Source organism: Arvicola amphibius, chromosome 18, assembly GCF_903992535.2.
Source record: "Arvicola amphibius chromosome 18, mArvAmp1.2, whole genome shotgun sequence".
NCBI classification, from domain to species: Eukaryota; Metazoa; Chordata; class Mammalia; order Rodentia; family Cricetidae; genus Arvicola; species Arvicola amphibius.
Genome location: NC_052064.1, coordinates 31,721,122 through 31,748,480, shown reverse-complemented (window position 1 = coordinate 31,748,480; position 27,359 = coordinate 31,721,122). Strand labels below are relative to the sequence as shown.

At 45.8% G+C, this 27,359-nt stretch overlaps 1 protein-coding gene across 1 annotated transcript in view; it reads right to left on the bottom strand.

Moving 5' to 3' along the window:
* The window catches only part of LOC119803936 (aldehyde oxidase 2), a 79,428-nt gene that overhangs the window by 3,279 nt on the left and 48,790 nt on the right, over positions 1 to 27,359 (bottom strand). The window contains exons 24-34 of the mRNA XM_038315435.1: positions 23,920 to 24,006; positions 23,606 to 23,797; positions 20,828 to 21,055; positions 18,715 to 18,810; positions 17,440 to 17,568; positions 16,709 to 16,783; positions 15,146 to 15,198; positions 13,153 to 13,267; positions 9,033 to 9,098; positions 8,746 to 8,934; positions 6,735 to 6,902 (exon numbers count right to left, since the gene is read on the bottom strand). Coding sequence (XP_038171363.1) covers positions 6,735 to 6,902; positions 8,746 to 8,934; positions 9,033 to 9,098; positions 13,153 to 13,267; positions 15,146 to 15,198; positions 16,709 to 16,783; positions 17,440 to 17,568; positions 18,715 to 18,810; positions 20,828 to 21,055; positions 23,606 to 23,797; positions 23,920 to 24,006 — 1,398 coding nt within the window. The remainder of the gene's footprint in view (positions 1 to 6,734; positions 6,903 to 8,745; positions 8,935 to 9,032; positions 9,099 to 13,152; positions 13,268 to 15,145; positions 15,199 to 16,708; positions 16,784 to 17,439; positions 17,569 to 18,714; positions 18,811 to 20,827; positions 21,056 to 23,605; positions 23,798 to 23,919; positions 24,007 to 27,359) is intronic.

The window sequence follows — 27,359 nt, the reverse complement described above, 5'->3', positions numbered from 1 at the left end:
TCCTGAAAACTGGACTTGGACTGATGGGATGGCTCGGGGGTAAAGGATGGCCACTACGAGCATGCACATACATACATAAATGTGAAAAAAAAATCTGCACGGGGAAGTGAGGCAAGAAACTCTGATAGAAAGCGAAATCTGAAAGGCCTTGTGCGAAGGATGCAAAATTAGCATGCCAGAGAAACAAATCAGCCAAGAGGAAGGCTGGACCCACACAGACCCAGGCTGCAGTAAGTCTAACCACTTGTGCAGCTACAGAGGCCCTCCTGATGTCCTAAGGTGATCTATAGTGCACTATACTACCAAAACTCAGCACTCCGGGTGGAGATTTAAGATGTTGGTGAGACGTTTAATACATAGATAAGTTGTATGTAGAATTACACGTAATAGGGCACGTACATCCTTAATATATTCCTGTGGCAATGCATTATGGTAAAATATGTTTCTTAAGTTCTAAGAGACTGGGATGATTGCAGGAGCTTACACCCAGAGTTAATACTTCTTGAAGTCACCTGATTTAAGACCTTATTGTGAACTCAGCCTGTTTGTTTCCCCCGCTTTTAAGGTAACAACATAACAGTTAACCTTGCCTTGGACTTCCCATGTAGTCAACTTTTACACTCTAAGCTAATGCATGGCTGTAATCTTAAATCACATACTCTTCCATGCTACCGACTCAGAACAATGCCTGCGTGTTCTGTGCCGAAAGCAGCAGGTACAGGAGTTGAAAACGATTTTCTAAAGGGCCTAGCCACCATAAACGTTGACACACAACAATCATGGATACTGGTTGGTAAATAACAATGTTTGTTATGTGGTCAGTTGGGGTCATCTGGGGTCAATGACTTAATCTCTTGTGAAAACTCAGTTAGAGGTGTCTGTAAAAGATCTTTCATTCCTTCCCCTCAAATGATGCTTTCTGTGCTGTTCAATAAAAGAGAGAGCAAAGCCCTTTGTTAGAGGCGGACATACAAGCACACAGGACACACAGACATACAGACCTTTATCTGCTAAGCCAACTCAGCAGCCCCTCACATGACTTTCCGCACTGAATGACTTTATTTCACACAAGATGCGGATGCTGACATAAGTTGTGGGGGAAAAGATCAGCGAGCACAGGAAGCCAGGTGAACTTTCTGAGTTAGGACAGCTGCCCCACCCAGACAGCAGACTTCAAGGTCATTTCAGTAAGATCAAGGTCAGCAAGAACTAACGTGAACCTCTGCGTGAACCTCTGCGTACAGCGGGCGGCCTCGGGTGTGACCACACCAGCAGGTCTTTAGATGCATATCTCAGGGTAGGGCACTTTTCTTTTTCTCTGAGACAGGGTCAAGCCCAGGCTTGCCTCCAACTCTTATGGCTGAGGATGACCTTGACCTTCTGATTCTCCTGCCAGCAGGACAGTTTTTAGATGAAAAAAAAAATCCATTCTATGACAGTATTAGAGTGTTGGATGCCAGCCAGATGGAGAGAGAGAGCACACTGAACACGCATGAAGACCTGCACCCCATTGCTGGCACTGCAGAAACACACCACACCATCGCCACCATGACCACCAAAACAGTGCCAGGGAGCACGATTCCACAGAAGAGTTCAGAAGCTGTGTTCTGTCACAGGAACAAATCCAGTCCCTGCATCCTGGATTCCATGATTAAAGCAAAACCAGTTTTACAAGCTACATACCCAACCTCTTCCAAGATGGCATAAGGGGTTGGAAAAGAATGTGGTGAGGAATGAGTCTGTGCATACATGAGCCTATGCATACATGAGCCTGTGCATACATGAATCTGTGTGCATACATGAATCTGTGTGCATACATGAACCTGTACATGCATGAGTCTGTGTGTATACATGAGTCTGTGTATACATGAGTCTGTGTATACATGAGTCTGTGCATACATAAACCTGTACATGCATGAGTCTGTGTGCATACATGAGTCTGTGTTCATACATGAGTCTGTGTGCATACATGAATCTGTGTGCATACATGAACCTGTACATGCATGAGTCCGTGTGCATACATGAGTCTGTGTTCATACATGAATCTGTGTGCATACATGAACCTGTACATGCATGAGTCTGTGTGCATACATGAGTCTGTGTGCATACATGAGTCCATGCATGTCTCAGGTGAGTAGCTTCAGTATGGGGGAGGCTCTACCCTGAGAAGTCTGTACAGAGTCATGCAGTCTGTTTTGATTTCCTGGCTCGAAGATTCCATATGACTGAGACTAAGGGCCTGCTGATTGTGGCTAAGATTGTAGCTGAACACATGGGAGGCTGCATGCTTCTACTTGTTGCGGTATATGCGCCCCAGGAAATGGAATGCAGTCCTGCAGGACTGGCAGTGCCAACTCCTCTAGTGTAGAGGAGTCTGAGCTGGGTATAGTCTGAGAGCCCAGCACCCTTCTCCTTGAGCGACTGGCACAGGTAGATGGGGATTGTGGAGGACATTATGTTATTACCCACCCCTCCTCTGCCATCCGCGAGGAGGGGGCTCCCTTTAGTGAACTAAGCAGGCGACCCGTTTACTGTTACTGAGTCTGGGCATCGTGAGAGAAAAGCAGGCAGAGAACATGAGATACAGGGATGGCGAGAGAGAAAGTATTGAAGAGGAAGGGGACTCAGTGCCTGGAGAGCCCCCAGGGTTTGCAGGGGAAGAGTGAGCCTTCAGTCTCTTACGGGGCTCCTCCGTCTCCCGCCAGGCCTGGCTGTTTGGAATGGAGAGCTAATCTAAGGGAAAGACTTCCCCAGTCTGCGGTGAGTCAGCAAGGCCAAGGCTGCTCTTCAGAACGTGGCATGAACTAAAGCCCTGTTTGCAAACTTGTCTCTAGGCTGGGCTGTTGATTTTAGGTTCCTGGAAATGGAAACAATTTAACTGACCTTTCTTGTGTTTCTACTGTGCCACCCCACAGAGCTCATTTTTTTCTTCCTTTCTTTTCCATTTTTCCTTTTCCCTGATGCTGGGGATTGAGTTTAGGGCTTTGTGAGTCTAGGTAAGCCCACCCCTCACCCAGAACCCTCATATAGGTCACAACTTTGTAGCTATTTTTCCCCCTATTGATAATAACGTCCCATTTTTTTTCTTTTTGTTTGCTTGTTTTTGTTTTCTTTCGAGACAGGGTTTCCCTGTGTAGCCCTGGCTGTCCTGGAACTTGCTCTGTAGACCAGGCTGTCCTTGAACTCACAGAGATCCACCTGCCTCTGCCTCCCGAGTGCTGGGATTAAAGGCATGCGCCACCACCACCCTGAGGCTCCCATGTTTTTTCTTTTATTTTTTTCTCTTCCTTCCTTTTATCCTTCTTTCCTTCCTTTCTTCCTTCTTCCTTTTTCTTCTTTTTGATTTTTTTGTTTTTTGTTTTTTGTTTTTTTGTTTTTTCGAGACAGGGTTTCTCTGTAGCTTTGGAGCCTGACCTGGAACTCGCTCTGTAGACCAGGCTATCATCAAACTCACAGAGATCCACTGCCTCTGCCTCCCAAGTGTTGATAATAAAGGTGTGCACTGCTATACTAGGCTTGTTTCTGAATCTATCTTATCTCCAAATCCTTCAAGCTAGCAATTTCCCCCTCTAATTTCTAAGGGTATGAAATCCTTTCTGTCTGTCTGAAAATCTTAACAACTTTTTTTTTTAAAATCTTGAGTTAAAGCTGGCAAGATGGTTTCGCAGGTCAGTTCCTGGAACCTACAGAGAGATTTACCTCCTGAGAGTTGTCCTCCGACTGCCACACAATCACCATGGCATGAGAGTATGTGTGCACACACACTCACGGGGGGGGGGGGGGGGGAGAACGTTAATTAAAAAATTCATTTTAAAACTTTTAAAGATTTTTGTTTAAAATCTTGTTTCTAAGAAGTACTAATCATGAAAATTTATGTCTCTTTCGTTTTATGTATTTAAGGGAATTTTTTTTTCCTGTGGAATTGTAAATTATTACAAAAAACACATTTGTCTTTCTCCCATCCCCAGAGAGATATAATGCCTTCCATTGTGCTAAGCCACTCAGAACTGTTCAGAACAAAATCATTGATGCTGTTTTTCACCAGAGGTTAATTCCAAGAGAGGCCCCAAACCCAAATGCTCAAACAAGTAAAGTTCTGTGTAGGGCTGGGGCGAAGGCTTGTTGGGTGAAGGTTTCTTCAGCCAAGGCCTGCAAACCCAAGTTCGATCCCTGGTACCCACGTGGTGAAGGAAGACGGACCTCCAGCACGTTTTCCCTCTGACTCCCGCCCTGCACACACAAAGTAAGCAAGTGGCAAAGCAAAACACAAGCAAAAGCCTTGAAAAACGAAACTATGTACGCAATAAAAGCTTACTCAATGGGATTTTTGTTGTGTTTTGGTAACAAAATTGTCTAGTTTACCCAGGAAAATGTGGCTTTTTTTTTTTTGTAAGTTACTGTTTGTTCTGGCCTCAGCAGGTCAGCTTGGTTTAATGTGGAGATGTTATTTCAGTCTCTTAGGTGAGGCTTATTTAGAAGGTCATTAATGGCTATGGGTATTTAGGGGAGAACTTAACTCTAGTGCTTATGCAGCAACTTGTACTTACACAGTATTTTTATGTGTATTATTTCATTTAATTCCAAGGACAAAGTACTGAGTGTTTTAACCATCATTTCTGTTTTAGAAAAAGATCCAGGTAAGCTGTAATTTCTCTAATGGCGAGGACGAAGCAACCAAACGAGGAGGGCCTGAACTTTCCGAGGTTTGTGTTCTAGTACACAGACCTTCTCACTGTCTTAGTCATCAGAACAAGCTGCATTTTTCTTATTTCAGAATTCAAAGGCTAAATAAGAAACCCTCTAGTATTTATGTTCTACGTGCATGCGTGCAGGTGCCCACAGAAACCAGGAGAAAGTGTCGTGTGTCTTGGACCTGGCATTACGGCGGTCGTGAGCTGCCTGATGTGGCTTCTGGGAAATGCAAGCACTCCCACCTCAGCCTTCATTTTTATCTTCTTTCCTTTTTTTTCTTTCTTTCTTTCTTTTTTTTTTTTTTTGATACAGGGTCTTGCTATGTAGCTCTGGCTAGCCTGGAACTAACTCTGCACACTAGGTTGGGCTTGAACTTGAAACAATTCTCCTGTCCATGCCTTCTGAGTGAAAACAAAAATTATTTATTTTAGCGTTGGTTTATAACATTGTGTGTTGATGTGGATCATTATATACCCCCTTGACTTTTTTCCTTCTCTCTGTGCTGGGGACTAAGCCCAAGGTTTTGCGTATGCTAGGCAAAGATGCTATTATTGAACTGCACCCCTAGTTTTAGATCAACATACATAGTTCAACTAAAATAAACTGTGGTCAATAGCGCAGCATGGTGGCACAGGCCTGTAATTCCAGCACTTGGAAGGTAGGGGCAGGATGTGCCAGTTATATTTAGGTAGGGACTGAGGAATGCCTGGAGAACCTAGTGGTCAGATCTGCTTTAATATGTTAAATAGGCACTAAGCCATTTGTCCAGACTTTGAAATTTAACAGGTGTGTGTTACTTTTGCTTTTATTAATTTATTTTGACAGTATCTCACTATGTAGTTCTGACTATCCTGGAACTCACTGTGTAAAACAGGCTGGCCTGGAACTCACAGAGACCCTGCCTCTCCCCCCCAAGAGCTGGGATTAAAGGTGTGTGCCACTAAGCATAGTGTGTGTTACTTTTGAAACAACACAATGTATAACTCTATTAAAATAAGGGTTACAATATCAAATACAGGTTCTACCATGAGGTAATGCTTAGGAACCATTTATGGATATTTTAGAAAATTTGAAACTACTCTTTTTTTTTTTTTTTTTTTTTTTTTTTTTTTTTTTGGTTTTTTGAGACAGGGTTTCTCTGTGGCTTTGGAGCCTGTCCTGGAACTAGCTCTTGTAGACCAGGCTGGTCTCGAACTCACAGAGATCCGCCTGCCTCTGCCTCCCGAGTGCTGGGATTAAAGGCGTGCGCCACCACCGCCCGGCGCTGAAACTACTCTTACATGGGCAACAACTGGTGTCCACGAGGACATTTTGACAAAGTCTCAACAAGGAATTCTTAGACCTGGCAGAAAGTTGTGCGTCAAAGCCTAGCCATCTTTTCCTGAATAGTGAGTAAGCTAAATGATTGAATTCTCCCCACTGTAGGTGACAGCTTTGTAGAACAACCAGAGTGCTAAAAACGGTCTAGATCTGTGGAGATGCAGGAGCCCATATTCCAGGAGCCAGGCTGTCAGAAGCCGGGAGAACAGGACCCTCAGCGAGCAGGGCAGTTTCTGAAGAGTTCTTTATTACGTGTGTTTAGTTTCCTTGCTTTGCTTCCGTTCCGGAAAAAAGGAACCTGATTCTTGTAAAATGGGACCGAGAATACTGCTTTGAAGGTCGCATGTGCCCAAACTTTGGGGTAAGAGACAAAGCGAGCTTGCAGTGGCCACGTGACGAGCAAGATCAGAACACGGGCGCCCGGAGACACGGGGGGGGGGGGGTGTCAGGTCCCTGCCTCTGCCCACAGAGGAGACACTGGGGTCGGAGGCAGATGACTAGCATTGTAGCTGCATTCAGGAGAGTGGGATGAATGACTGAACCCCTGCTGGCGACTCTCCTGCCTCAGCTGCTAAGATGAAAAACACACGTTCGATTGTGTGAATTACTTACTGAGCATTTTATAGCTCGATCAACTAGACACAGGCGAGGTCACTATTTATGCAAGAAGCCAAAGGCTCAGGAAGCAGAACTGAGCTTGTGGGGACGGAACGCCAGCCTACCATGTCTGTGAACCGATCCGCACAGGCCATGCGCACCCGCTCCGGCGTTGCTGGGCTCTGCACTGTGAAGTCCTCCGCGAGGTCTCGTTCTCTTCGTACCGCAGCCACTGCATCAGCAATGGCGAAGAACACAGATGACCCCAGGAACATCCCAGACTCCCCCAGGCCCTGCAAGAAAGCACATTTGTCTGTTTTATTGGTTTTGATTTTTGTTTGTTTGTTTGTTTGTTTTCGGACAGGGTCTCACTCTGTGGCTCTGACTGGCCCCAAACCCACTCTGTAGACCAGGTTGAACTCACAGAAAGCACCTGTTGTTGCAACACGTTTGTCTTAAAGGTTTCTCTAGCGGAGGACAAGCTACTTCGGGGACAGCATTGTTCAGCATTTGTACTCAATCCCCGGCATACAGACTCCTATAATTAATTTCTCAAACATCTCAAAGGTTTATCGTTCAGCTTGCCAAGCAAGTGAAGCTCCCAGAGTTCAAACAAACAAACAAACAAACAAACACCAAAAAAACTGAAATTTCTGGACCTTTAATTCTCTCTCAGTTAAGTTTTTGTCCTATGGGAAAGGAATGCATGTGTGTTTACATGCATGTGCACGCACAAGGTGTCCGTGTGTTTCTGTATGGTGAAAGAAGGACATCCTGATTAGAACAGTCGATGGTTTGAACTTGCCAACTTCATGAGCAGAGGAAAGAACTCATCATGATTCCCGGGTTAGGTTTGGTTTCTGGGACAAGGGCATTGCTATGGAACTCAGGCTGTGAAGTGTGCTATGGAGTGGACCAAGCTGTCTACGAACATCCAATCCAAATATCTTCCTGCCTTTATTTCCTGAGTGTTAACGTTATAAGAATATATCACCACGCCCCTCTTGGTCCTTGTTTTTTTCCCGGAGGAATCTTGTTCTGGAGCCTAGGCAGGCATTGAGTTCATGATCCTCATACACTGCCTGGGAACTCTCAACCTGAAGCTGTTCTCTGGAGCCTCCCTCTAGGCTGCCATTGGCTCCCGCTCCTGCAGATGCCCTCCCCCTGCAGATGCCCTCCCCCTGCAGATGCCTTCCAGCCCAGCAAGAGTCTGAAGGCTCTATCCATGCTCCTCCCTCTGGATCTGTGATGGCCTCACGAACCCAGAGGAGACACCTAGGTGGTGGGGATTCAGTTTGGAAACAGATGAAATTTCTGCAGTTATTTTTCTTGTTTCCAAAAAGAAAATCAATTTACTCCTGAATGAACAAGAAGAGATTACAAAGTAAGGCCATGCCTGCTCCTAGTTGTGGTGGAGGAGATAGTTTATTGTAGATAAAGGAGAGTCCAGACTGAGTTGGAGAAGGGGAGGGGAGAGGGGAGGGGTAGAGGGGAGGGTCAGATGACCAGGGGACCAGGAGGGTAAAGGGAAGACCAAAAGGCCGGGTAACCAAAATGATTGGATTATATAAGAAAGGCAGCTGGAGGAAGGGCAGCCCAGACCCTGGGCTGGAGAAGTTTAGGGTAGGGGGTGGTATATGCCAACCATATACCTTTGCATGTGGGGACTGAGGGGTGCTGGGATAACCTGGCAACCAGGTCCACGTTATAATGTCTCAAAAATCCAAAAAGACCCCAAAAACCCAAAACAACAAAAAAAAAGAAAGAAAAGAAAGGAAAGAAGGAAGAAAAGAAAAATAACTAGACAAAATTTTTAAATAAAAATGTTATTCTCCCAAGAAGTGAAAGCTTATATATATATGTATATATGTAAATATGTACGTGTGTGTGTGTGTGTGTGTGTCTGTGTATGCAATTTATATTTCAAGGAGAGAAGGTATTAGTGAAACCTGGGCTCAGTATTGATCCAGGAGGCTCGTTTCTTTCCTTGGACCTCAGTTTTTCCTAGGTGACTGGTCTCCAAGGGTCCTGATCCAGATAACCATGTGCCTCCAGTCTTTGTCTTGTCTGGCAGCCTCTTCTGGCCGTACTCCCTGGGCTGCTGCGGCGCAGACGGTCAAGTGTATGCGCGCTCACCTTAGATGAGTAGATGGTTAGCGGGGTCTCAGAGTTTGGCAACAAGGACACGTTGAACTGCTGAGGGACATCGGTAACGCTCGGAATTTTGTACTCCTCGGGGCTCCGAGAGTACAAGACCCCTTCTGGGGAATAGTGCAGCTCTTCCGTGGTGTAAAGACCCATTCCCTGAATAAATGCGCCTTCTATCTAAAGGGAGAACAGCGAATTTTAGTCTTGTGGCAATGTATCCCTGAGAGGAGCTCTTTATTTCCCCTTTAACCACTCCCAGGGGGGCCAGCGCCTACCTGCCCGACATCAATGGCTGGATTCAGGCTGCAACAGGCGTCCGTGACAATGTCTGTTCTGATTTTCTGAGCCAAACAGAAATTACCTCCTTATAAAAACTTGAATTAAAATTAAACTATTTTAAGGGGCGAAGGATATAGTTCAGTACTGGCATGTTTGTTTAGTATGCACAAGGCCTGACTGAGGCTTGATCCCTAGTGTCTCTCTCTCTCTCTCTCTCTCTCTCTCTCTCTCTCTCACACACACACACACACACACACACACACACGCATACACGCACACACGCACACATGTACACAAATACTGTCTTTAAGTTAGCTCAGAGCATAAAGGCACTTGCTGCCCCAGTTGGTGATCTTGAGTTCAAACCCTGGACCTATATAGTGGAAGGAGAGACCTGAATTCTGAAAGTTCTCCTCTAACCTCCACGCGTGTGCTATGGTAAACATGTGAACTCCCTTTCAATAAACAAACAAACAAAAAAGGAAATTCCAATGAGCTTCTTGCTAGTCCAGAACCACTGCCCTGAGCCTTATCGGTGTTAGAAGCGGGAAGATGTCTGGCAAACTTCACATGTGGATGCCAGGCCTGGCAATGACCTGGAAGGTCTGCATGTATTGTTTTGGCTCCTGCTAAGCGACTCCAAAGTCCAGGGCACGTTGGTGTGTGTGAATGAATCACCCGGTAAATCATTGAGCCTGCTTGGCCACCCTGCTTGGCCACCCTGCTCTACCTGGCTTCATTGCTCCAGTAGAATCCGTGAGCATATCTAGTCCCTGAAGGGTCGGATGCGGGCAGCACTGTGGCCATTTTACCGAGAAAATCGTCTAGTACGTGGTGTGTATAAGTTTAGGAGAGAGATTTTAGAAGGGGCCAAGGTAGGTGCTGAGGTCAGTTCTGACTCTCAGTCTTTGTGGGTCTGCGTCCTTCTCCGAGAGACAGTGAAGCTACCTGGCCCGTCTGTTTTGGCACTGTGTGTGTGTGTGTGTGTGTGTGTGTGTGCGTGCACGCGTGTGTGCGTGTGTGTGTGTGTGCGCACGCGTGTGTGCGTGTGTGTGTGTGCGCGCGCACGCGTGTGTGCGTGTGCACACAAACAATTGTTGGGGGCCTCAGAAGCTCCTAAGTGCCCTTGGGCTATCTCAGAAATACCATTGCTGGGCTTTCCTTTGCTTACCATCCCTAAGAATTTATTCTGGTAACATCTTTCTTTCTTTAGGTTTAATATCTGGGCTTCTCCTTTCTAGTCTCTGGATTGGAAGTCCCTCCCTCCCTCTTCCTCTCCCTCCTTCTCGTATTCCCATTCACCCTCACTTCCTTTGAATAGGGTCTCATGTAACACAGGCTGGCCCAGAGCCTAGCTGTAAATGGCCTCTTCAGATCCTTCCGCCTTGTCCCTTTACAGAGCCGCGATTATAGTCACGGGCCAACACACCTAGTTTTATGCGGTACTGGGGTTAGCACGCAGTCCAGGGCTTCGTTCATGCTAAGCGAATATCCTCTCAACTGGACTATATCCCCAGCCCTTCTCTTCATTGTTTTTGAAACTGAGTCTTGCTGTGTAGCCCAGGCTGGTCTTGAACTTGTGGTCTTCTGGCCTCAGTTGCGCAATGCTGGGATCACAGGTGTTCCCACCATCTCCTAGCTGGCAATTGTCTCCTGACTTGAATCCTGGTCTCTCAGGCCCAGCCTTCCTTCTCAACCTGGGCAGGAAAGGAGGTTGGAGACGCCTCAGCCCTCCCTACTGTACATGTGCCCTCACACTTGCTGTAGTTTCTGCTGTGGGTATGGGACAAGGGAAGGAGACGGCCACTCAGCATTTGGAAACCTGTGTTTACCTGCTACGTACATCCCCAGAGGACAGTACCTCACAGAACTGGCCACAGTGGGCTGGCGATTTAGTGTCTCTGGGTTTCTTGTTAGTTAATGGAAGAAGTTTTGTCTCGTCAAAGAACAGACTGTTCTTTAAAGCATTTTATTTATTTGGTTTTTTGAGGCAGGGTTTCTCTGTAGCTTTGGGGCCTGTCCTGGAACTAGCTCTTGTAGACCAGACCGACCTCAAACTCACAGAGATCCGCCTGCCTCTGCCTCCCAGATGCTGGGATTAAAGGCCTGCGCCACCACCGCCCGGCAGAACAGACTGTTGTTACCAGTTTAAACATCACACTGAAATTTCTGGACCTTTAGTTATACATATAAACTGGAAGGCACAGAAAAGGCCAAATTTTAACTTTCTGACTCCATAAATTCTAGACGATTCCTGTGTTCCTTTCTTTAGGAATTCTTTAGGTCGAGCTGACACATTTAAGATGTCCCAAGGACTGCATGGGGCATATTTCTGCTGGAAGTGTATTTCGTGATTCCTAGGAATTTAAGTTTAGTTAGCCAACCCGTGTTTTTATTTGCTAAACCTGGCAACACACCTGTTGGTGTGGAAGGTCTTATGACTAGCTTGCCACCCAAACCAGTTTCCTACTTAGGCAGTCTCAGGAAGGCAAGGACACTGGCATCTGGGTCTTTGAGGGGAGCCTGAGGCAGGTCCCAGGTTCACCTCCAGGACTGCTGTACAAATACCATTATCTGCGTGGGCCTCTGCATGGAAACCACCGTAGAACAACCTAAACTAATTACAGACAGTCTGTGACCACATAGCTTTCCACTTTAAAATGATCTGAAATAAAAATGGAGCCACAACCGGGAGGTGGTGGCGCACATCCTTAATCCCAGCACTCTGGAAGCAGAGATAGACAGATCTCTATGCGGTCAAGGTCAGCCTGGTCTACAAATCTAGTTCCAGGACAGCTAGGGCTGGACCCTGTCTTGGAAGAAAAGTGGAACCACAGAGACCAGCAAGATGGCTCAGCAGTTAAAGGTGCTCACTGCCATTGCTGGGAATGGGAGTTTGATCCCTAGGACCCGTATGGAAGACGGTGCTGATTCCCACAAGCTGGCTTCTGACTTCCACAGTGCTCTCCTCAGGAAAAAATAATAGACGCAAAAACAGGTTGATGTAATGTATCCAAAAGAGAAACTTAGGAGGGTACTTCTTTCTAGACGGCTCTTCATTCCCCACCTCTTTAAACAGTCTTATTTATGGGCTGGGGGAGCAGGGGCGTGGTTCTGAGTGTGGTCTCTAGCCCTGCATAAACTGGACATGTCTACACATGCTTAGAAGCCCAGCATTTCAGAGATGGGAGCAGTAAGATCGGAAATTCAAGTTCAAGGCCAGCCTGGGCTACCTGAGAACCTGTCTCCAAAACCATTTTTTTTCCTTATAATATTGAAGTGGAAGAGGGGTTAACTAACAATAAATACATACAAGTATTTTGATATGGTGTGGCCATTATAATTTTCCTAACACAACAACTTCCTATACTTGGGTCATATTTCATTCTATTTGATACTTCTGCTGTCTTTATTTCCTGAACGGTATCCGAAGTATAAGTCACAGGGCTTGCCATTTATGGTACAATGAATTTGTCTAGACACGCTTTCTGCCTTCAATAGGTGGTTTCTTTTTTCTTTTTCTTTTCTTTTTTTTTTTTTTTTTTTTTTTTTTGTTTTTCGAGACAGGGTTTCTCTGTAGCTTTAGAGCCTGTCCTGGAACTAGCTCTTGTAGACCAGGCTGGTCTCGAACTCACAGAGATCCGCCTGCCTCTGCCTCCCAGGTGCTGGGATTAAAGGCGTGCACCACCACCGCCCGGCCAGTAGGTGGTTTCTTGATGATCAACAGCTGGCACAATCTCCTTTTCACACCCCACCCGTCTGTTCCTTGGGACAACTGCACTGCCCTGGGGGGATTGATGGTTGGGCATCACGACTTGTCCTTCCTTGAGGAGTAAAACTCGCTTTTGGGGAAGACTTGGGAAAGCAACTCTGCCGTCTGGAATGAAATGATACCTAACCCATTAATCACATCGTTCAGCCAGTCGTAGACACTCCTTTCTAACTACCATGCTGTTAGTTTATGACTGGATCCCTTGCAACCTCCGTGGCGCTGAAAGAATTCTCTGATCCCCTGTCGATTAGGTAAGGACCCTGGGCCACTTTCTGCACCGCGCAGTTCTCTGGTTGCTCCTACTCACTTGCGGGGTGGGGGGGGGCAGTGTTAGCCCAACTGACCTTGTGGGCTCCTGTCAGGCAGTCGATTTCAACCTCGGAACAGGCAGCTCCATAGACGTAGTACGGGAACGGGTCCCCCTCCTGCTTCTCCCAGTCCATGAAGGCCTTGTAGCCCCTGAGGGGATAAAGTCCTTTAGAATGGGGGAGGGCAGCCGGGCGGCGGTGGCGCACGCCTTTAATCCCAGCACTCGGGAGGCAGAGGCAGGCGGATCTCTGAGTTCGAGGCCAGCCTGGTCTACAAGAGCTAGTTCCAGGACAGGCTCTAGAAACTACAGGGAAACCCTGTCTCGAAAAAAACCAAAAAAAAAAAAAAAAAAAAAAAAAAAAAAAAAAAAAAAAGAATGGGGGAGGGCAGAAAGCACAAACAATAGCCATAGCTTAAAAAAAAATACCATTTCAAAATACATTTCAAAAAAAAAATACAATAGCATTTCAGCTGGCTGATACTCATTTTAGCTAGTTTTTTTTTTAAAAAAAGATTTGTATTTATTTATTTTTTATGTATACAGTGTTCTGCCTGAGTGCCAGAAGAGGGCACCAGATCTCATTACAGATGGTTGTGAGTCACCCTGTGGTTGCTAGGAATCGAACTCAGGACCACTGGAAGAGTAGCTGGTGTTCTTAACCTCTGAGTCATGTCTCCAGCTCCCTCAACTAGTCTTTGTTTTGTTTTGTTTTGTTTTATTTTAGCCCATTCAAGCTGCTGTCTTGTATTCACCAAGGTGGCTGCCTTCATCTGTCTTAGAGGACGTGCCTTGAGCTGTGGGAAGGACGTCAAAGGCGAAGAAGACAGTGACATTTGTTCCCATGTTGACAGCTCTGCCCACTGGGAAACCCCATTAATTTGGGGCTGCGTTCCCAGAAAGTGCCCATCGAATGTGCTAACCCAAGCCACAGGGGACTTGGTGACAAGATAACAAGACAGATAAAGAGGACCCGGTGATCCTCTTCATTCATTTACACACGAAGACGCAGGACTTGTTTTTATCCTAGTATTTAATTTTTGCAGAGTTGCACTTTGAACCCAGGGCCTCTCTCACTGAGCCATGCTCCCACCCTGAAGATGTGCTCACACAGAGGGCTGGATGGGCTTTTCTGGGGCTGCACTGGACTGGTTGTTACCTCTCCTCTCCCTTTCCCCAACAAGCGTTTCCTTTGATGCAGGCGTGTGTAGACTGGTGGTTTATTTGGCTAAACTGGAACCATGGTGCTATGTTTCCTTCTTGAATTTGATAGTCAGCTCTTCTCTTTGCTTCATGTATTTAGTTAACATGGATTTATTGAGACCCCCCCCCCATTGATCAACACTGTCTATATGAGGATAAGTGATTTCTCACCCCACCCCCCAAAGCCTGCCTCCGGGGAGGAGGGTTTTATGACACAGGAGGGAGCCTGGGAAGACTGAGTGAGAAGTTAGCTCTGGGGATGATGTTTCTATTCACAACAAAGAACAGTAAGGACTGAGGGTATGGTCAGTGCTAGAGCCCTTACCTAGCATGTACAAGGTCCTAGGTTCAATCCCCAGCACCAGAACAAACAGCTAATAATTTTTTTAAAAGGTTGTGTTTTTATTTTTTAAATATTTATTTATTTATTATGTATACAATATATGCCTGCAAACCAGAAGAGGGCACCAGACCTTATTACAGATGGTTGTGAGCCACCATGTGGTTGCTGGGAATTGAACTCAGGACCTTTGGAATAGCAAGCAATGCTCTTAACCGCTGAGCCATCTCTCCAGCCCCAAACAGCTAATAATTTTAAATAATATTAGATAAATCAGAGTGTTTTCAATCCTATATGGGTTATTAATTATTTAACATTTCTTTAGCTACACCACGCAGAGGCCTATGTGAATGCACAGAATTTTGGGACTAGAATAAACTCCCATAATTATATAATACATTCTTTCTTATGAATAAGGACTGAGGCCCAAAGTAATCTGATTACCTTATGGTCTCGTAGCTAAGCCAAGATGTTGTTTGAGTTTTACCTGAAGTATCCAGTGGCCGAAAGACTGATTCTCTGTTCAAATGCTGCTTCTATCTGTGGAATGGGCATATTTATGAGAGATTGAATAGATATACCATTTGTTAGGTGAAAATGAGAATATTTCATGTGTAAAACTTGATGCGTGCTCCCTGATGCGGTTGCCCTGCTCTGACGGCACACCTCGCAGCCTTTTCTTTTTCTCAGCTGGAATACAGACAACTTCCTCTGGTTGAGTCTGAAAGCCTGGCGTGAACACTAGAAATTAAAATTCTGTGATATATCCATGGTAGAAGTGATACATCTTAGAGTTAACAGTGTTTGCTGCTCTTGGAGAGGGCCCTACTTCAGTTTCCAGCAGCCTTATGGCAGCTCACAACTGTCTGTAACTCAAGTTCCAGGGATCTGATGCCCTCTTCTGGCCACCACATGTACTGCATACACATAATAAACACTCAGGCAAAACACTCAAGCAAAATAAAAATAAATAAATCTTTATTGTTCTCTGTCTCTCTGTCTCTCTTCTATGTGTCTGTCTGTCTGTCTGTCTATCCGTCTCTCTCTCTCTCTCTCTCTCTCTCTCTCTCTCTCTCTCTCTCTCTCTCTCTCTCTCTCTCTCTCTTTCTCTTTCTCTCTGTCTCTCTCTCAACAGGGTTTCCTCTATGTAGCCTTGGCTGTCTTGGAATTCACTTTGTAGACCAGGCTGGCCTTGAACTCAGAGATCCGCCTGTCTCTGTATCATGAGTGCTGGGATTAAAGGTGTGTGCCACTATACCTGGCAATACATAAATAAGTATTTTTTAAGAAACCTATTTGGAGTTAATTTTTAAGTGTGAACAGTATAAGGTGTGTGTGTGTGTGTGTGTGTGTGTGTGTGTGTGTGTGTGTGTGTGTGTGAGAGAGAGAGAGAGAGAGAGAGAGAGAGAGAGAGAGAGAGAGAGAGAGAGAGAATTATCCTAATGAAAAAGTGTAGGGTATTGTGAAGTTGGATTAAACGAGTCATTAGCTTTGAGGCAAATTCAGTTCTCTCCTAATCAAAGCATCCATGTTCTTGTGTGGCTTCTGGAGGCCTTTTTCCTCTTCTCCCATTCACAGGCAGAGGGAAAGCTTCTGATGCTCCTCACACACGCCCTTTCCTCCTCCCAGGAGACGCCCTTTCCCGTGTGAGCTCTCCACACACACCCTGGAACAGCCCTCTCAACCTTGACAGAAACCCACTCACTTAGAGAATTTTCCAAATTTATGGACGGACACTTACAGCAGCGGTTCTTAACCTGTGGGTGGAAGGGCCCTTTCACGGGGTCGCCTAAGACTGTCACAAAACACAGCTGTTCACATCATGACTCAAACGATAGCAAAATGTTGGTGATGGAGTAGCAAGGAAATAGTTTTCTGGTTGGGGTCACCACAACATGAGGAACTGTATTAGGGGGGGGTCGCAGTGTCGGGAAGGCTGAGAGCCTCTGTCCTACAGACTCTCTCTGCATGAGGTAGCCACTCCCTGCTGTGGCACTCAGGATGCTTTGGCTAGCTATCTCTCACACGGTAACGGAAGAGGAATGCTTACCCAGTCCCTCCACGTTCCCTCTGGATTTTTCTTAATGATGGGCTCCAGGCGTTTCAGAAGGATCTGGCAGGCATTCTAGAAGGAATGAAGAAGAGATCCCTGTGGCGGTGGTGGCGCACGCCTTTAATCCCAGCACTCGGGAGGCAGAGGTAGGCGGATCTCTGAGTTCGAGGCCAGCTCTGGTCTACAAGAGCTAGTTCCAGGACAGGTTCTAGAAACTACAGGGAAACCCTGTCTCGAAACTCCCCACACCCCCCCAAAAAAAAGAATATTGTAAAATCACTATTTAAAGACCCTGGCTTTGGGTTTGAAGTGAAAAAATTCAGAAAATTGATTTTAAGACACTCATGCAGGCAAAACACCCATATACGTAAAAATCAAACGTAAATCTTAAAAAACGCAGAGCTAAAAAGCTGGGTAGTGGTGATGCACGCCTTTAATCCCAGCACTCGGGAGGCAGAGACAGGTGGATCTCTGTGAGTTTGAGGCCAACCTGGCCTACAGAACAAGTTCTAGGACAGCTTCCAAAGCTACAGAGAAACCCTGTCTCAAAAAAACCAAAAAACCAAACCAAAACCAAAATCAAAACAAAAATAAAAAACAAACAAACAAAAACCCCAAACCAAACCAAATCAAAAAAAAATAAATAAATAAAAAATACTGTGTCTGTGTGCAGATAAGCAAACCAGAGACGTGGAAAAGTTCACCAGGGAAGGAGAGGCCACAGTCACCTGCACAGCTCTGCCGTTGACATCCGCGCCGACGGACGCCGCCGTAGCGATTGTGTTGGGCACGGTGGCGGTGCTCGTCTCACAGATGTACATGTAAGACATGGGTACTTTCAGTTCACGGCTGGCCACCTGTGAGAAGGGACACGTTTCAAATCTAGCCATTTCTAGGAAGACTTAAGCCATCTTGGTCACACTGAAAACATCTCTATTAAAGAGAGTTTTTGTGATATTTTTAGTTAGCTTGTGCGACTGTGTACGAGTGTGCTGTGACATCCTTGTGGACATCGGAGGACAGCTTTCAGGACTCAATTTTCTCCTCCTCACACATGGGTCCTGGGTTAGAGTTAGACTTGGTGACAAGCACCTTGACCCGTTGAGCCATCTTGCCAGCTATTGGGATCCTTCACTTCTTCCTTCCTTTTTTTCTTCCCTTCTGTAGACCAGGCTGGCCCCGAACTCACAGAGATCCACCTGTGTCTGTGTCCAGAGTGTTGGGATTAAAGATGTGTGCAAGTATTCCGGGCATGGATCTTTTTTTTTTTTAATGAAAAAGAAGCTGGGATTATAGCGTCTTTATTATTATAGCTTAGTGTTAAATCTCTTGCCCAGATTGCACAGGACCCTAGACTCAAGTCCCAATAATACTGGAAGAGAGAGAGAGAGAGAGAGAGAGAGAGAGAGAGAGAGAGAGAGAGAGAGGGAGGGAGGGAGGGAGGGAGGGAGGGAGGGAGGGAGAGAGAGAACTCAGGGGCCAGCCTGGTCTACAGAGGGAGTTCCAGGACAGCCAGGGCTACCTGTTTCAAAGAAGAGGAAGGAGGAAGAAAGGAAGAAGGGAAGAGAGAGAGAGAGAGAGAGAGAGAGAGAGAGAGAGAGAGAGAGCGCAAAAGCTAGGGGAGAGAGAGGGAGCGAAAGAAAGAGAAGTTACAGGATGTTGCTAGTTGAATCTTTTGCCCGTTCCAATTCTCTGTTGGCGTGTGTATGTGTGTGTGTGTGTATGTGTGTATATGTGTGTGTGTATGTGTGTGTGTTATCTATACTGGTGTTCTGGAGGCTCATGAGTGGTGGGTTTACTAATAACCCCTTCCACCTCCCAGACCCGGCCAAGTTCCTGGAGCATTTATGTACGGATGGGATTTCTGTCACTTTGTCCGTCATAGTTTATATGCAAGAAGCTTTCTCAACTCGTGCAGGTCTTTTAATTTAAATGGACTGCCATCGTTTGCCACATGTCAACAGTGTGTGGAGAGGCGGATGGCTGGGTTTTATTTACGTTACCTGTAACATTTTGGTGTGGATACCCTGTCCCAGCTCATTGCCTCCGTGTGCGACCAGCACAGACCCGTCCGTGTAGATATGGACCAGTGCAGCGGCCTGTAAGACAATCCGGAAGGCCTCCCTCAGTGTGGGCTGGCAATTAGGGACACTCAGTATCAGAGATGCAATGGGCACTGGAGAGATGGCTCAGTGGTTAAGAGCATCGGCTGCTCTTCCAGAGGACTCAGGTTCAATTCCCAGCATCCACGTGGAAGTTTGCAACTGTCTGTAACTTCAGTTCCAGGAGAGATGACATCCTCATTTGGTTTTAATGTGCAGTGTGTGCATATGGTGCAAAGACATGCATGCAGGCAGAACATTCAAAATACTTTTTAAAAATTTACAAAAATAAATTTCCAAATCTACTTTTAAAGGTAGTGCTTTAAAGGTAGTGAAATCCCAGTCTCCTGGAGCGGTGGGGTCAGAGATGCGATGTTTCTCAGTAGGGACAAGTTCTCAGTCCCTCCCTAGTGTTTTGCCCTAGGCATCTCTTCCCTCGGTGGGTTCTGAGTTGTGCTGTTTCTATAAGGCATTATAATAATAAAATGGAAAAGACTTTCCTGTGTTGCTTTAGAAAATCATTGCATCTAACTGGGGTCATTTAGTCATTTAGCCTGGGCACACCATTGTGAGGGGGTGTCAGAAATGGGTATCGTCTGTGGGACCCCATCCTTGCGCTGTCTAGGTTAACTCTGGGTAGTCAGTACAATGATTGAATCGATCTATTGATCTCCCAGCTGCTGTTCAAGACAGTCGGGTAAAGATAACATTTGGTGGCTGAGAAAAACCGCATGGGTGGCTGTCTTAGGTCTGTTGTGTTTCTGCCATTGATTCAGCCCAGCTGGTAGACGTGACAATAACCTTGTGTCTCTTTGTGGAATGGTCCTACTGGGCCCAGGCAGGGGTATGACCCAGAAGCCGGGGGCACCTTATCATACATGTCAGGGGACCAAAAGCCTTGAGAGGTGTGTCGGGCTCTCCTGGAACGGGCTTAGGGCTGCCCTGGTGAACGTCCAGAATACTCCAGGAATCTTGCCAAGTGCTCTACAACAATTTTCTCAGCCAGTCCATACTAATCTTAAGAGAATGTCATTGCTAGTCTCACTTTACAGGCGAGGGAGCTGAAGTTTTTCAGACAGGCTGGACAACTCTAACGCTGCACACCTAGCAAACGGCAGGCCGAGGGTATCTCAGGGTCTCCTGACTCCAGTTCACTAAGGCAACTGCTTCTTTTATGTCCTTCCACAGGGCAAGTGTGTGCATGCGTGTGTGCATGCGTGCGCATGCGTGCATGTGTGTGTGTATGCGTGTGTGCGCGTGCGTGCATGTGCGTGCGTGTGATTGGGAGAAGATTGTCGTCAGTAGTGGGAACAAATAATGGTACGCACACATACCGCTCTGCTGCACCAAGCCTCTCCCAGTTGTTGGGTTTTCTGACCTGGCTGATAGCAATGAGTAATTAACAGCCCTTCCTAGGTTCCCGACCAGTGTTCGGATCCCCGGGACCCACTAGGATTCAGGTCTGGTATTGTTTGGAGGTCTTATCCATGTGTGTGATGTTTTTCTGCCTCCCTTGCACCTGTGGATGGATGACTTGCCTCTTCCTCTTGCCAGTTTACCTGGGACAATTCTGGAGCCCACCCCCTCTTCCCCATCACAGCCAACAGATTTCTCGGGAGGGGGCTTGAAGTGCCCAGTAGGTAGGTGATCAAGGATCAGCAGAATGACTTCTCTGCCTGAGATGTGGCAGGTAACCCAAGGATTCCTGCAGGCGGGACACCTCTTTCTCAGCAGAAAACACACAATGGTCCCGGGGGCTCCTGTTTCTTTTGAATAACATGGGATCCGGGGCCAGTACCTGGTCCCAGCCATCACCAAAGTTTCTTGCCATGGTGACCTTTTCCCTACCACCACATGTAGCCGCTCAGGAGACTTCGGGATATTTCTCTTACATATATCCAGGGCCTGGTGCTCTGGGGGAATGCAGCATCCTCTGAACACGAGCACACACCAGTCAGACCAAGACTGTGTTAGACATGAGGGTCATTTAGCATGCGCCATGTGTGAGTTTTACCTGGTGGTAGCTTGTTGCAGCAAAGCCAACTGAGAACTTCATGGGGATAATAGCGATACCCCTCTTCTTCCAGTAGTTCTTCTGATTGAACTCTTCCGCCTGTGTCCTTCTGGCGTGAAAGGAAGACTTCTCCAGACACTCGTTCCAACATCTTATCAGGGGCTCGGGGCTGAAAGCTTGCTTGTAGATGGTTTTATCGATTGTTTTGTACATGTTTTTCTCCCTAATCTGAAACAAGCGTGAAATTCCATCAATGCCTGTGGTGAGACAGATTGCCATCTGGGGGCTTTTAGAAAGCCTTTCCTCTGAAGAGTAATGTGCTTTGGTGGGGAGGACAGATGTTTCCTCATTGTGCAGCTGTGAGAATGACAGGGCCATTTTCATCTCCACGTTAATGTACCAACCAGGGTCTCTCTCTGTCTGAAGTGGAGTGCAGTTGGCAGTGGCTAGTCTAAAAGGCAAGATGATGGAAGGACTGGGGAGGTTGGGCTATCTATCTATCTATCTATCTATCTATCTATCTATCTATCTATCTATCTATCTATCTATCCTGCACCTCCCCCCTCCTTTGTGTGTGTCTGTATGTATACATGTCATGGCCTATATGTGGAAGTCAGAGGACAACCATGAGAGTCAGCTCTCTCCTTCCGCCATATCGTCCCCAGGGATAAAACTCAGGTTGTCAAACTTGGCAACCATCGTCTTTATCCGCCGAGCCACCTTTATGGCCCACCATTTTCTCTTCAAACTCCAGGGTTCAGAGGATGGAACGGGGTTGGTTAAGAGTGAGTTAAAGCCAGGCTCTACCCTCATAGGTGAGGCTTGTTCTGCTAGAAAGAAGTCGCAGAACAGATAACAGCAAAGAGCAGGTCGTCAAGCCTTCACGTTTAGACTATATGGCTAAACCTTTTAAAATTTGTGTTGGGTCAGGATCTGCTTCATATCCTTGGTGATCATATCACCCAGTGGTGAGCCTGCTGGAAATGCCTGAGAGCTTTTCATTCTCTCCAACTTATTCTAATAGAAGCCAAAAATTTACCGTATTGTCGGCAGCAACAACACTGGACTGAGACTATGCCCATTCCCCACAAACATTTTTGTGTGTGGCTCTGGGGCTGGAGCCCAGGGTGTTGTGTGTGCCGGGTGGACCCTGACACTGAGCTATTTTCCCGGCCCTCCAAAGATGAGCATCTTAGTAAACATTAATTTTGTCCTCAGGAACTCTATGAAGTAAATCATCTTGCTCTCATTCTATAGCCAAGGAATGCAGGATACAAGGGGGTCCACTGTCTTTGCTCATGCTGTTTCAGGTGCTTACATTACCTTCCCATCTACCTTCCTCAAGGTGAACCTCAAGTGTCATCTTCTCCAGGAATGTTTTTCCTGAGTTCCCCTCCTCATCCTGACGTAATGTCTTCCTCCTTTGTACTCACGGGCACCTTTTTTGTTTGTTTGTTTTGAGACAGGATTTCTCAGTGTAAACTTTGGCTGTCTTGGAACTCACTCTGTAGAACAGGCTGGTCTCAAACTCACAGAGATCCACCTGCCTCTGCCTCCCGAGTGCTGGGATTAAAGACATGCGCCACCCCACCCGTGGGTACTTTTTGTGACTTCTTGTAGGGAATCTATTACTTTTCCGATATAGTATTAGGTGTTCTCTGGTGTGGAGGAAGCTCTCAGCCAATGAGATGAAAACCTGGAGGTCCCCATTGAATTTAGGGACAAAGGTGTTTGGGAGCCGGGACACAGAGAGCCCTTGCTGGAGCAGAGGCTAGAAATGGGGAGAGGACAGGTATGTGACTGAAAGATCAAGAAGCAGATGACACCATTATCAGTAGGTGCTGGAGTCAGCCTGCCTCTGGTCCAATTCCTTTATACCTCCCAGACCTCCTGGTTTACTGTACAGAATCATATTTTCAAATGGTAAAAATTTTGGACATCTCTAAAAAGCTTTCAAGTGAGCCAGCCATTCTGTTTTTATGAGTTTGTTCAATAGACAGACCCCCCTCCCAAAGGACAAAGATATGCTCTGCCCTAGTACTATGTACTGCTATGTACTGGGGTATTCATGGCAAGCTCGTTTTAAGATTTTATTTTAAAATTATGTGCATATATATACATACACACACACACACACACACACACACACACACACACACACACACACACACATATATATATATGAATGAGTGTGGGCTTGTGCTCATGAGTGCAGTGCCCTTGGAGGCCAGAAGGGGGCACAAGATCCCCTGGAGCTGGAGTTACAGGGGATGGTGAACCAGTGTTGTGGGTGCTTGGGAGTGAATTCTGGAAGAGCAAGGTGTCTCTTAATTACTGTGCCTTCTCTCCAGTCCCAGCGCCATTTAAACCGCTTAAACTGAGTAACAAACAACATATACGCCAATAGAGGAGCAGCTAAATAAAGGAAGGCGTGTCCACATCAAAGTCATGGAAAATATGTAGTTCTTATCTCACACTCTGAGCCATGCCGGGCGGCGGTGGCGCACGCCTTTAATCCCAGCACTCGGGAGGCAGAGGCAGGCGGATCTCTCTGAGTTCGAGGCCAGCCTGGTCTACAAGGGCTAGTTCCAGGACGGATAGAACCGTTACACAGGGAAACTCTGTCTCAAAAAGCCAAGAAAACAAACAAACTAACAAAAACTCTGAGCCAGGGTTAATTTGTACAGTTTTCTAGTGTTTCCTCGGGCCCCTAGCTAATTCCTGTCTCCTCTGATTCCTTACCACCAGCCTTGGTTATAACCCCGGCTATTCTCTTACCTTTTCTGGTGGAAGCCCACATTTGGCTGCCACAGCTGTGATACAAGATTCTGTGACCAGGGTTCCCTGTGGGAAGCCGAACCCACGGAAGGCTGTGTTGGACGGTAAATTGGTCATGCATGCACGACCTCGGAGTCTGAGGTTGCGGATTTTATATGCATTTTCCAGCTTCAGCACAAGGAATTCTGTTACCTGAAGTAAAAGGAGATACCCACATACGTTAGGCGCCACCGCCTCCCTTTCCGTAAAGATTCATCTACACAATTTTCATCTTACCCACTCTCAAGAGCGCAGTTGGTTTCGGATACACGTACCAGCTCCGAGTCATCCAGGGTGCACCCTCCGTTGATGTAACATTCAATGTCTAGGGCTTTGATTCGTCCACTGTTCATGAATCCCACCTGTCACCAAATGATGGACATTGTACTGATTTACTTAAAATGTACTCGTCAAGTACGAGTCACCCCACAGTTCCCTGATATCAAGGACAGACTGTGCCCCCAGTTTGCTCTGGTGTGGCACCCTGCCTGCGGTGGACTTGTCTGTCTGATTGAAAAAGCTCTTTCCTGACCCAAGTCTTACTGAGTCCTTTCCTTTCAATGGACAACCCTGGTTCCATATTTGATGTGGGATTCCCCTCTGTATGCTGTGAATGTGTTTTATTACCATTGGTTAAAAAAGAAGCTGCTTTGGCCTATTGCAGTGCAGAATAGAGCAAGGTGGGAATTCCAAGCAGAGATAGAGGAGAAAAGAAGGCAGAGTCAGAGAGACACCATGTAGCTGCCAAAGAAGACAGAGGCCCAGATCCTTACTGGTAAATTGGTATGAATCTTGGTTTATTGATATGAATTTAAGGTCAATTTTATTATATGTATATTTCTGTTCTTGATTAAGGTATTGTGTTTGTGCACCTCTTTAAAAAATGTAATGTATAATTAAGAAATACAGATGCATAGAGAGTCACCTGTAATAGTCAAGCTTGTAGTCATGTTAGGTTTTCTAGATATACAGAGATATATTTCAGATGGAGAGGTATTCTTCAGATCTTGGCATTTAAAATGTTTTAAGAACTTAGGACTGTTCAGGACAATAAGACTTATCTGCTCCTGGCAGCACCAATCTATTTCAAGAGGACGATGAGTATTGCAGAGGCTCCTTATGAAGTTGGTTAGCCATTTGGGCAAGGAACTGCTTTTGCCTGAACTGCTTGATGTTATATGCTGTATGAACTGGACATGCAGGGCCCACAGAAAAATGACTGCTGAAGGTGCCTAAAGAAGGTGAGACAGTCCTTCAGGGTTTCTGCTTCATGAAAGAATCTTGCCAGACATTCTGCAGGACACAGAAGAAAGTGACTGACAAACTTCCAATAGAGGCAAAACAGTCTTTCAAACTTCAAGCTTCATGGAAAAGTCTGCTGGATACTATAGTCCTCTAGACTGAAGATGGATGCCCCAACAGTACAGAAGAACTTTAGATGACTGTACAGGCAGTGAGACATCTCTGTCAATACTAGAGTTTTGGAAGTTGCTTACAATGCACTTCATGTTTACTTAGGTAATATTATATCCTTCTGGAGTCTTTGATGGAGTTGAAGAAAGATAGTTATAAGTATAAAAGATAGATTAGATATAAAACTTTAGACTCACAGATAGGATAAATGATAGTGAATTTTCCTTAATTTGCCAAATATTGTAACTATAATTCTTGCTTAATAATTGTTTTGTTGTATGTAATCTTGCTATGTTAAAGTTAAGACCTTCCTTTTTATTTAGACAGAAAAGGGGAGGTGGTGTGGGATTCCCCTCTGTATGCTGTGAATATGTTTCATTACCGTTGGTTAATAAAGAAGCTGCTTTGGGCATTTGGCAGTGCATAATAAAGAAAGGCAGGGATTCCAAGCAGAGATAGAGGAGAAAAGAAAGCAGAGTCAGAGAGACACCATGTAGCTGTCAAAGCTGCCAGGACTTTACCAGTATACCACAATACATACATGAATAGAAATGGGTTCATTTAAGATATAAGAGTTAGTTAATAAGAAGCCTTAGCTATTGGTCAAGCAGTGTTGTAATTAATATAGTTTCTGTATTTTTATTCGGGTCTGGGTGGCTGGGAAATGAATGAGCAGCCTCTGCCTACACAGCATGCAATCCTCAAGCTCTTGCTCACCTCCTAGAATGTAATTGCCACTCTTGTCTGCCTTATTCTCTGTCATTCTGCACCAGCTTTCTTTTTAGTTTAGTCTGTGGTTTTCTCCTCGTGGGAAAGTCTTTGGGATCCCAGAATGCATGATGGTGATTCATAATATCTCTTGTTACGGGAAAGCTTCGGGCACAGAGGTCGGAGAATTTCTGAGCTAAACTCATCTTCCTGGGTTACCAAGGTGCTTTGTAAATAGCAATCTAGGTAATAGAATGGTGAGGCAATCTAATGCAATGGTAAAGACGTGCATGCCTCAAGCAAGTCCTAAAGAAAGCGTGTTTTGGAACATTGTGTCACAGCAGAACTGTTCTAAGGACTAAGCCACAAATTTGAAAAATAGTATCATCTATTAGCAACATTTTTAACCTGGTTTCTACTGCAATTGAAGAAAAAGGGAGGGAGTGTGATTTGTAGGATTTAAATTTGCCTGTTCGTGGGTTTCTGTTAAAGGTTATTTTGCCACAAAATGGTCAAATTGTTTTGAAACATTTCTAGTACAAAGTGTTATTCTCCCTCTCCCTCTCCCCACAGGGTTTCTCTGTGTAATAAATAGTCCTGGCTGTCCTGGAACTAGCTCTTGGAGACCAGCTTGGCCTTGAACTCACAGAGATCCACCTGCCTCTGCTTCCCGAGTGCTGGGGTTAAAAGGTGTGTGACATTACCACTGCCCGGCTAAAGTGTTATTCTTATAGTTTGGGTATCTCTCTTTTTCTTTTTCTTTGTCTTTGAGTAATCACTAAAAAATATAAATCCTTATTCTGTATAACAGTGCTTTTTTTGGCATGTGTATGTGTGCCCACAGGTGTGTGGAACCAAAGGATAATGTCAGGTCTCTCTCTCTTTTTTTTTTTTTTGGTTTTTCGAGACAGGGTTTCCCTGTAGCTTCTAGAGCTTGTCCTGGAACTAGCTCTTGTAGACCAGGCTGGCCTCGAACTCAGAGATCCGCCTGCCTCTGCCTCCTGAGTGCTGGGATTAAAGGCGTGCGCCACCACCGCCCGGCTCAGGTCTCTTATTTTGGCTTTTTGTGACAGAATTTCTCTGTGAAGCTTTAAAGCCTGTCTTGGAACTCACTCCATAGACCAGGCTGTTCTCAAGCTCACAGAGATCTGCCAGCTTCTGCCTCCTGAGTGCTGAGATTAGTCCTTTACCACCTGGTTTAGATATCTTTTTTGTTTGCACTCCAATTTATTTACCAAGGCAGGCTTCTTGACAAACCTAAACTTCACAGAGCTGGCTAGGCTAGCTAGCCAACTTGCCTCAGGGATCCCCGTCTCCTCCTCCTGGGTACTGCTGAAGGCAGGCAATCCCCCCTCTCAGCTTTTATGTGGGTCTTGGGGATCCCATTTCCAGTACTCAGGTTTGGCATGGCGAATGACCTCTCTATTGAACCATAGCACCAGTCCCTCGAACAGTGTCTCTTAATCACTATTTAAGATTGTATTTTTATTACATTTTTTACACCTATCCACTAAAACTGCCATGGGTATCCAAAACACGTCCCATCTTCGTTTGATATTTTAGATCCCCATTGCTTTTAGAATTCGCAAAATCA